This window comes from Ammospiza nelsoni, chromosome 19, assembly GCF_027579445.1.
Source record: "Ammospiza nelsoni isolate bAmmNel1 chromosome 19, bAmmNel1.pri, whole genome shotgun sequence".
In the NCBI taxonomy this organism is placed as follows: Eukaryota; Metazoa; Chordata; class Aves; order Passeriformes; family Passerellidae; genus Ammospiza; species Ammospiza nelsoni.
Window position 1 is genome coordinate 1,413,861 of NC_080651.1, and position 10,451 is coordinate 1,424,311.

Below are 10,451 nucleotides of genomic sequence, written 5' to 3' on the forward strand. Positions count from 1 at the left end.
CTTTTTGTCAAAGAAAAGGCTTTTAAACTGCAGAGGGAACCCTGTATGACTCATGACAATTTATTGTAAGTGTACCACAAATATTTCTGTATCACTTTCTAGTATGTTGAAATTATAATTACTTTTTCTGAATGAAAATACAGACATAAGCACAAAACTTGCCAGACTGGATCATACCAGTAAGCTGCATGTATCATAAATCAAATTAAAAATACAGTTTACTTCAGAGCTACTTAATGATCAGAGATCAGAACTGTTGCTCAATCGTGTACAGTTCTCTTTAAAAAAAAACAACAACAAAAAAACCCAAAACTGAAGCAATTATGTTGTGTAATATTGAAACAGAGGTAAAAATTAACAGTGGTTTAAAACAGTTGCAGGTGAAGTTAGATTCTCTAAAACGTAAATAGTCTTACTAACTGAAGCAATTTTTTTTAAGCAATATTAAAAAACACTTTATCTGATGCTGTTGATGTTTAAATGATGGTTGGATTCTTGGCTTCTAAACTCATTTAGAAATCTCAGTCTTTCTACTTACGTAAATTCTGGAAAATCCCAGGCTCATGGCCTCTGTCTGTTTATAATTAAAGGTCCACTCCCTGTCACAGGGGAGTGGTAATGGAATCAGAACCCAGTAATTACTAATGATTAAGGGCTCTTGCTATAAATCAGTCTAGAGCTAAAGGATCTGATTGATGATTAGGTAATATTAAATAAGAACACACTAGTGGCTGAAAATCACTTTATTGTAAAGCAACTGCTATTGAGGAGGTCATTTACAGCTGCATAAATGTTGGAAATATGGAGAGAAGCACTAGTGCAGGGATTTGGAAGAAGGCAGAGACAGGAGAGTGGAAGTTAATGGCTGAAATGATGTGTTGTAGCTTGTGGAAGAGACTGGAGGGGATGGTGGGAGGGAAGTAAGCATTCACAGGTTCCAGAGTTCACCTGGAAATTTACACTTACAGGACCTGAGTTACATTTACATGACCCAAATTACACTCACAGGACCTAAGTTTTCCTCTTGTATATGGAATGTTCTGTCTCAGTAAGGCAGAAATTTAGTACTGGGTTATTTCTCTGCTTCAGGCTTCATCTTCACAGGCTTTCATCTCTGAAGGGTCTTTCTTCACCAGAGCTGAGAAAAAGCCACGTTCTGTTGGAGACAAGTGAAGAACTTGGGTTAATTTCTTACAACATGTGACAGCTGAATACAACAGCGAGGTGAGCAGTCAATCTTTGCATCATAGTGAAACTGTTGGAAGAAATGCACTTTTATTTTCTATCTTAATAAAGCTGAGCTTCGTACATCAGAAGCCAAATGTGAGGAGAGATGTTTTCATCATGGACAGGCTGTGCTTTTCCTTTGCTTAGAAATGAAACTAAAACTTACAAGGAAAATCCTATGCAAGGAATATTGACAAAACAAGTGTGAAACATTTCCTCTGGCTAGCAAAGTTGGTAATGTCTGTTTATTTATTCTAAAAGCCTGAGTGCCTGTGAAGCTTTTCCTCCAGCATCAACTCCTCCCCACAGCTCTCAGCTGCTTTTCAACACTCTTGGTGCAAAGTGCTTTCCTGATCAGCACAAGGTGGGGAATAATCCACCAGAATAAGAGGGAATATGTCAGGTTCTCAAACCTGCAGTAGTGTTGAGGCTATTTGTCACTAAAGAAGGTGCTGATCCAAGGATTTGGGAAATCCCAGAATACTTCACATATGGCCTTTTCTTTGGGCTAGTAACATCTTCAAGTAACATTTTCTAGAACAGGACAGGAATGAAAGCAGGTCTCTGACACAACCAAAGGAAAATCCTTGCTGAGCATTCTCTCCTCAGGCCATTTTCTTCCAGAATGCCCAATAACTCAAACACCCAGGAATTCAAATAGCCACTCAAGTAGGGCTTGAGGATGAATTATGACATTGTCCCCCACATGAAGCAGTTGTAATTCCCCCACCAGGAGCTGGTTTGTGGGCAGCCTGGCTCATACCTTTAAAGCAGGCAGGGAGGGTGAAGTTGCCATCCACACATGCCACATCCACAGTGTAGGCACAGGATTTTTCCTTGTTCTTGCAGAAGAAGGAGACAGTTTCCCCGTGCAGAATGCCATCCTTCAGGTCGTTCTGAACTCTCTTCTTCTCTCCATTGTACAATACTACAGCTTTCTTAACTGGTATTTTACATGGTGCTGGAAAAAAAATCCAGTTATAAGGAGCAGGTTTGGAAAGGGGGTAGATCAGATGCCAGCAGAATTCTGTGTATGTGACATTTGGGAATGAAAAATGTGTCTCACATATGGACAGAACTTCTGCTGGTATGAAAATGCTGAAGAAATTCAGACCCTGAAGCATAGGGTCAAAAGTTTCCAGTGAAAATCCAGCCTCAGTGTAATTTCTAATGACATGAAATAGGAAGAGGAGAGGAAATGCTCAGACAGAATAAAGTTACATGGCTGATTATTGAAATCAATCCAGATACATCAATGTCATACAACATTCAGTGTTGGGAGAGATATTATCAGGCCCTTGCAATTCCTTTTTTTGGCTTCCTTTCGTGCTCTTGCACAAAGGAGTGACTGTTGGAATTCAGGACATCCCTCTGGCTGTCCTGGATTGCCCAAACCCCTGTCAGGGGGCTCAGAGACCCTGGCACAGAGCCCGAGACTGCTGTGACTTTGATTATGACCCATGAAAAAAAATACAACCTTATATGAGGATCTGCAAGCCACAAAAGTCTAAGTAGACTAATAGTTAGTTTGTCACGGGGTGAAAAATAGATTTTTTGGGGTTTTTAGAATGGGGGTTCAGGAGTCAAGATGGAGGGATCTGGGCGTGTCCAGCCTTTCTCCTTCTTCTTCTTGGCCTCCATCTCCTGCTGTGATGGTGGCACTTTTGGATTGGTTCAGAGTAGAAGCTCACTTTCTAACATAGGTGATAGGTATTGGGAAGTTATGGTAAATAATATACATATATATAATATACGTAGTTTTTAGTATAGAAAGATAACACACAGTGTGCCTCTGTCTGACCTACTGAACAGACCTCAGCAGGCCAGAGGAAGAATTTTATAGATAAGAAACAATAAACAACCTTGAGAATGAGAACCGAAGAGTTCTGAGAATAGAAGAGTTCTCCTTCTTCGACTGCCGGGCTGGAAAAAGAGACTTTCCAACCCCTCTCGGGGTCACTGTGACCAGCAGAAGTCCCGCGAAGTGACAGCTCCACAGGCAGAGCAGGGGTCAGGCGGAGGAGCTCAGTTTGTTCCCTGTTTCTGGGCACGGGGGTGCTCACCTCTGCAGACTGGCTTTGTGGACCAGTTCCCAGTGCTCTCGCAGCGGGAGCGTTTGGGTCCCTCCATGACGAAGCCGGGCTGGCAGCCGAAGCTGACGCTCTCGTTGTAGTGGTAGGTTCTGCGCACTGCAAACTCTATAAACCCATTCTCTATTCCTATCGGAGTGGGGCAGGTGACAGCTGGGGGACAAAACCAAACACAAAGCTTTAGCAGTGTCACAGGTCAAAAATACAACTACAAACCTGAAAAATGGACAAAAAGTTTCACAGAGGGTCATTGCAGTGTCTTTCACAGGAAACGCAGCCAGGGGAAAGACAGCTTCAAAACCACAACAAATAAATAAACATTACTTGTTTTAAATACACATCCGTTGCAATCTGCGGTTATAACATGACTTAAACGTGGTGTAATTTAAATAAAAGCAGGGAAGTCTTTAGGACTGAGGGTAAGGTTGGCTGTTTCTTAGGTGAATCTGAGCACTTAGAATCCAGTGTTGGCTGCACACTGGAGGCCAGGCTCAGGTTGCCCACTTTGCACCATGTTTAGCAGGGTTTGTTTATATAACCTTTACACCTGCACCAAATGTTTTGTCAATCCCATGTTACGTGCCATGGGTTAGCAATCTCCTTGATCCACAAGCCTCAATGATTGCAGAATTCAGCTGCAGAGGAATTGTGCTGTATGTTTGTAATTACAGTTATAAAAAAAAATAAATTACAATTTTGTTGTTCATTTAGTTTTGTATCTGCAATTCTCAGGAATATGGATAAAAGTGAGTTACTCACCCTTGCACACTGGAATGCTGCTCCAGGTGCCATTGGCCATGCAGGTGGCTGTCTCATTCCCAATCAGGGCAAGAGGAGGGACACATTCAAACTGGATTGTGTCCAGGAAATGAGAGACATTTCCAGGATGTAGGCGACGGAAAGAGATGACCCCAAATTCTGAGAGCGAGGGAGGTGCACAAGTCACAGCTACAAAAGAACAAAATTCAGAAAATTCAGAAAAAGGTTTAAAGCATTCAAAAAGAAAAAAAATCATTCAGAAAATTAAATCTTAACGATCAAATAATTGTGGAATCAGAGGAGCAACATTCTTATGACTAAATGAACCCACGTGGAATAACAGCTGGCAAAATATAATTTAAGTTAAAAGTGTCAGAGGGGCCTCAGAGTATGGAATTCATGATTTTTGCTGGATTTTTCAGCTAATATTACTGCTTTTCAGTCAAGTGTTTTTGCAGGATAGGTTATGGCAAAACCCTGCATAAGTACAAAGGCGTGACAATATCCTCTTTTTATACACAGGGAGGAGGAATTTGAGTGGATAAGCATCTTACCTCCAGCTGTAAATAGCATCCCTGATCCCGACCTTTTGTTCAGACCTTTCAACTGTATTTCTCTAAAACCCACACATAGAAAACCAAATATGCAGCATTCTGCTTGATTTTTCCCAACCAGCTTTTGCACAGCACTAGAGAAGACTTCTGAATAAGAGTATATATAATTCTGAGCAATGCAAAGGAATATTTCTGGAATAAGAATAAGGATATTTATTTTTTATTGAAACACATACGTTGACACTGGGGAAAAGTTCCAGTCCACTTTCCATCTGCCATGCACTGGCTCGTTCTTGACCCAACAAGGTTGTAGCTGGAAACAAACAGACCAGGTTATCAGAGCAGGGGGATCAATCAAAGATCTGCCATTTCTCATAAACAGAATGAAGAATCCAGCTCTGAAATCCTTCTCTAGTTCAACAGTTCCTGATCTCAAAGGAAGTTTAGAATCAGATCTGAAAAACTGACAATATCCAAATATTGCAAAGACCCAGGCAGAAAGCTTGGTACAACAAGATGTTTTGTTGTTTCAACTTTATATTGTTTTACATATTAATTTCTACAACTGATTAATGCTATGGATGGATGTAAACAGCAAATATTGATCTGTGATTGCTCATGCAAATGGTATGGTTTCCTGGGAGCAGTTCCCAGTTAATTATGGCAATTAGGACCAAATATTGGAAAGAATTCGGTGCTCTTAAGAACTAAAGTCATTGAGGTGCATTGTTATATTTTAATCCTAGACATTTCAATTTCCATATGCACATTACACACTTTTCTCCTGTCCTCTGTATTCACACAAATAGCATCTACTCTGAGTTTTAAAGAAATACTCATAATGAGTCTGGCATTTCAATATCACACAGCTGAAAACCAGTAAATTAGAATTAACAAAACCAAATCAAGTCCCATTACTACACTTGGTGCCACAGTTGAATTTATTTATTCCTTATCTTGCTGCTTTTTTACAGAAGGAGGTTGTTGAGGCTGTTGACACTTTTCAGTGAGCTTTAGGCTGTGTCTCACCTGTGCCCTTCCAGGTAAGCCCTGATTTGCCATTAATTGCCCAAGTACAATTAAATACATGCTGCTATCAAATGCTTCCCTACATTTGCCATAACTACTTTTTAAATTCATTCTTTTTCCTAAAGCTAATGAATATCCCTGAGAAAAAGTGAATTTACTGAAGGTAAGATAAGATTACCTCTTGTTTTCATTTACTGAGCTTGGAAAGGCATAGAAACACAATTTCCAGTCCTCAGAGCCCAACAGCATAACTTTGATGGAGATTATCTACTCTCTGCTGTAGGATTCCATCTCATGATGCAATAAGAGGATTTGAAAAGCAGGGGAAAGCAGTCCAGAATAAATTTTTTGCATAAAATCTCTGCTATTTTGGTGGTTTCTGTATTTGTAAGACTTTTCTTTGGAGTAGCAAAGCTCCATAATGTTATAGCCAAGACTGAGCAGAGGTAGATCACCAGACAAGCTTTTTTTTTAATGATTTCTGAAATGTAGATGAGATTTATGTGCAGTTTTTAATGTTCTCTGTCTTACAGTATGGCAGTGGGTGATACTACAATGTGATTTATGCTGTTTATTTAGCAGCATGAGGAAGGGAACACTTACCCTGGATCGCATGAAAAAGTTACAGTGCTCTGGTACTGAAACTCTTCAAAATCCATTTTCCCATTCTGCAGGGGTGGAGGAGGGGGGCATCTCTTTGCTGTTTATTAAATATTAAAAACAGATCATGTTATTTCATGAGGCATGACATAATAATAATTTCATTATAGTGGGAATAGGTAGATCATAAAAGTTCATCCTGGTGTCTTTCACATTTCTCCACTCCCATGTATTACATTCCACAAGTCTGGCTGTTCTACATTTCTATCAAAATACAAGTTTTTGGGATTAAATATTTTTAACACTCGATTGCCTGAGGAATGTAAGTTGTCTGCAATGAAATGATGGGAATGCATCTGAGGATGCAATAAATGCAGGGGCTATGAAGCAGCACATGTTGTTAGAGAATGAGCACTGCAGGGGTGGGGTGGATGAAGGTTCCTCCTGTCCTGCTCCAGTCTCCATCCCCATCTGTGTATGTGACATTTGGGAATGAAAAATGTGTCCTACATATGGACAGAACTTCTGCTGGTATTAAAATGCTGAAGAAACTCAGACCCTGAAGCGTTGGGTCAAAAGTTTCCAGTGAAAATCCAGCCCTGTGATAGTGGTCACAGGGGTTCTTGGATGAGGGAAGAGACGTGGATTTGACTCCATATTTCAGAAGGCTTGATTTATTATGTTATGATATGTACATATTACATTATAACTATACTAAAAAGAATAGAAAGAAAGGTTTCCTCTCAGCAGGCAAGCTAAGAATAGAATGGAAAAGAATGATAACAAAGGCAGCTGGCTCGGACAGAGAGTGAGAGCCAGCTCTGCCATGACAGGTCACTAAATCCAAATATCCACATGAGACCGATCACAGATCCACTTGTTGCATCCCACAGCAGCAGATAACCATTGTTTACATTTTGTTTCTGAGGCCTCAGTTCCTCAGAAAGAAAAAAAAACCCTAAGCAAGGATTTTTAGTGAAAGGATGTCTGCGACACAGCCCTAGTGTAATTTCTGTTACACTGAGAGCTGGGGCTGAAGGGCAGGGGTGGGACACAGATGGGAAGATCCTTTCCATCACCTCCCCTCTTCCACACGCTGCTGTCCTCCAACAAGAGAGGGAAGAACCAGTGGAGAGAGACCTGCTGAAATCCATCCAATTCGTCCTGTGGATGGTGAAATGCCCTTTCAGGTCCGTGCCCACAGGGGCAGGAGGTGCTGGTACTCACGGAGGCAGAGCAGGGTGTTGAAGGCCCACTTGCCCGTCGGCAGGCACGTGTACTTCCTCTGCCCGCTGTTGGGCATGAACCCCGGCCGGCAGGTGTACTCCACTTCCTCACCCACTTCATACACCTTTTTGTCTACATTGAGGGTGGCAAACAACACTTCTGGTGGCCTAGGACACACTGGAGGAAAGGAATTCACAAGAGGTTTTGTTTACAAGTTGGAGAGAGGTCAGGCGTGGTCAGGACCTGCTGCAGGTTCTCCAGTTAGCAAACTGGAGTTGTTTTGATTTCCCACTTTGAGGCAGAGGATTCTCTATTGTTATGAGTTATAGAATCTCCCTGCCCTGAGCTTTTTTCTTCCTGAGGCAGCTGATGGCTGCCATAAGTATTAGCCAGAAAAAAATGTGGTGTTCTTCTTCTCCTCAGCAGCCCTACCAATGGTCCCAGTTAGATTTGGTATCACTGTTTAAACTAAAATTTACTTTTCCTCCAAAATATTTATTTATGAAGGTGGTGCACAAATTGAGTCAAGCTGCACCAAGGGAAATACAGGTTAGATATCAGGAAAAAGGTTTTTACAGAAAGAGTAATAAAGTTCTGGAATGTTCTGCCCGGGGAGGTGGTGCAGTCCCCATCCCTGGGTGTGTTTGACAAAGCCTGGATGGGCACTGGGGGCCAGGGCTTGGGTGAGGGGCTGGGGCTGGGTTGGACTCGATGACCTTGAAGGTCTCTGACAACCTGGGGATTCTGTGATTCTGTGGATTTAATTACAGTAAATTGCCTTGGACAAAACAGGGTGAGAATAACTTAGAAGCAAAGAAATGCCTTTCATTTTTAATCCAAATCCGTTTGGAGGGAGTCAGCCTGAAATCAGGTATTTCTTCTTACAATTAAATTCCTTTTTTCCCCCAACTTTTCTGTTCACTGGGGTAGACCCTCTGTTCCATGAGCCAGCTCTGCTTTGCAAACAGCTCTAGCACCGTGACAGCAGGAGCAGCTCATCAGCCAGAGGGTGAGAACAGGAGGGAACAGCGAGGGAGGAACGGAGGGTGCAGCCTGAGCTCCTGCTGAGGACATGGACAGAGGCTCCTGCTGCCATCCAGGGGACAGCCAGAGGGACAGGGAGCTCAGCGTGGAGAAATAAATGGCAAACACAGGGAAGGGAGAGGAGACAGTGCTCAGAGCTCTGGGTGTGGGGGATAGGAGGAGAAAAGCAAAGCAGGAGCTGTGCGGGCATGGAGGGGTGAGCAGGGATGGAGCAGGTTAATTCCTGGCACACACAGTTCCCCCCTGGCACCCAGGCAGCTGGGTCCCACAACATCTGTCTGCATTTCTTGTGCTGTCTTTCATTTGATGCTTTTGCACACAGCCACTCACCACAGGAAGAGACAGAGGGAAGAACAGAAAGCGAAAAGAGATGAAAACCTCTCAGGGAAAAGCCCTGTTCTAAACACTTGACCAGGATTATCAGAGGCTTTAAAATCCCGTTGTTTTCTCCAGTTTCCCCCATTCCCACCCCAGGATGGGCTGTCCAGGAGGTGGAAGGCACTCACCTTTGGTCGCCAGGGCGCAGTGGCTCAGAGCCACCAGGCACCCGAGCAGTGCCAGGGGATGCATCCTGCCAGTCCCCGACGTCCCGAGTGCCCCCAGGCCGCGGCTCTGCCCTTAAAAACCCACAAAAGGATGGTTACATATTAACTCCTTGTGTTTATTCCCGTCCCAGTAAACAGAAGATAAAAGCTTCCTTGTGTCTCTGCTAATAAAGGCTGAAACAAGCGTCACATGTTGCTCCGGGGGCATAATGCAGGGATTCAGATGGCAATTTCTGCTCCTCTCTGGCTGTTTCTGCAGAGCATCTCCTGCTGGGACCCATGGTGATGGGGAAAACAGTATTCTCAGCATCTGTAGAGGATGAGGATATTCGGAATGCAAAATTGGGTTGAATAATAGAACTGTCACTCCGAGGCTCGTGTTTGTCACTGGAGCGTGGACATTTCTGTGCACCAAAGACTCCTGACAGTTATAGCAAAATCATTCCAAGGCAAAATGATCCATTTTGGAGTGGCATTGGTATTGGAATGTGCCCCCAGTGAGGTACCAACCTCACGCCAGTTTGCACAGATGATGATCTGGCCTGAAACTTGGGACTTCAGGGTCCCTTTTGATCTGATTCCTGTTGTCTTCCAATTACCAGTTAACCAAAGGCAGCAGAGACAGCGCTCAGTGCCAGCTCTGCAGGAAGGCTGAAATGATATTCCTCTTCTTATTTGTGACAAGGGGGTCATAAATCAGATTTCTGGGTGGCATAAAGCCTTGTTGTGGCACTGCAAGTTTGGGGCATCAAGTCAGAACTTGACAGGTATCAGCTGAGGTTCTGATCACTGCAGTTCTCCTAATTTAGCAGATTTTAACTGCAGGAGCATCTGAAGAGCAACCAAAATAACATTTGTGTAATGATTGTTCCACAGTTTGGTGTTTCTAATCTAAGTATCCTCCTCCCCTGCTGACTCACAGCCTGCGAGGGGGAGTGAGGGACATTTGAAGCTCTGAGAGAAGTTGGGTTATGTCAAGCTCTTACTGCTGGGATCTCTAATAGTTTGTTTATTTATGTTTTATGAAATTTCTTTGTTTGCATTTGAAACATGAATTTTAGCCACAACATTAAACAATTGGGAACATGCTATTCTTCTCAGAAAGAAAACGCTGTGAATGTCCTGCTCAGACTATTTACCAAATACACAGTGCCGAAGGGCAAAGTACCACTGCTAAACCAACAGAAAAAGATTGACTTCATTTTCTGTATTTACATCAGATAATTTTTCCATTTGTCACAGCCTGCTTTTTCCTCCTCTCTTTCACAAGGAGCATTTCCCTTCAAGGCACTCTGCTTTAATAACCTTTATTTCCTCTGGTTTAAATCCTTCTGTAGATCTGCCCGATATTTGGATTTTGTCCTTTTCTGTGTTTG

At 42.7% G+C, this 10,451-nt stretch overlaps 1 protein-coding gene across 1 annotated transcript; it reads right to left on the bottom strand.

Annotated features, from left to right (window-relative positions):
* Positions 1 to 728: 728 nt before the first annotated feature.
* On the bottom strand, positions 729 to 9,188 carry APOH (apolipoprotein H). The gene is made up of 8 exons (XM_059485761.1): positions 9,037 to 9,188; positions 7,487 to 7,663; positions 6,263 to 6,359; positions 4,867 to 4,943; positions 4,077 to 4,265; positions 3,291 to 3,470; positions 1,991 to 2,188; positions 729 to 1,156 (listed from the first exon to the last, which is right to left on the bottom strand). Exons 1-8 carry the CDS (start codon positions 9,098 to 9,100, stop codon positions 1,086 to 1,088), a joined length of 1,053 nt encoding a protein of 350 aa, XP_059341744.1. The 5' UTR covers positions 9,101 to 9,188; the 3' UTR covers positions 729 to 1,085.
* Between the last annotated feature and the right edge of the window lie 1,263 nt (positions 9,189 to 10,451).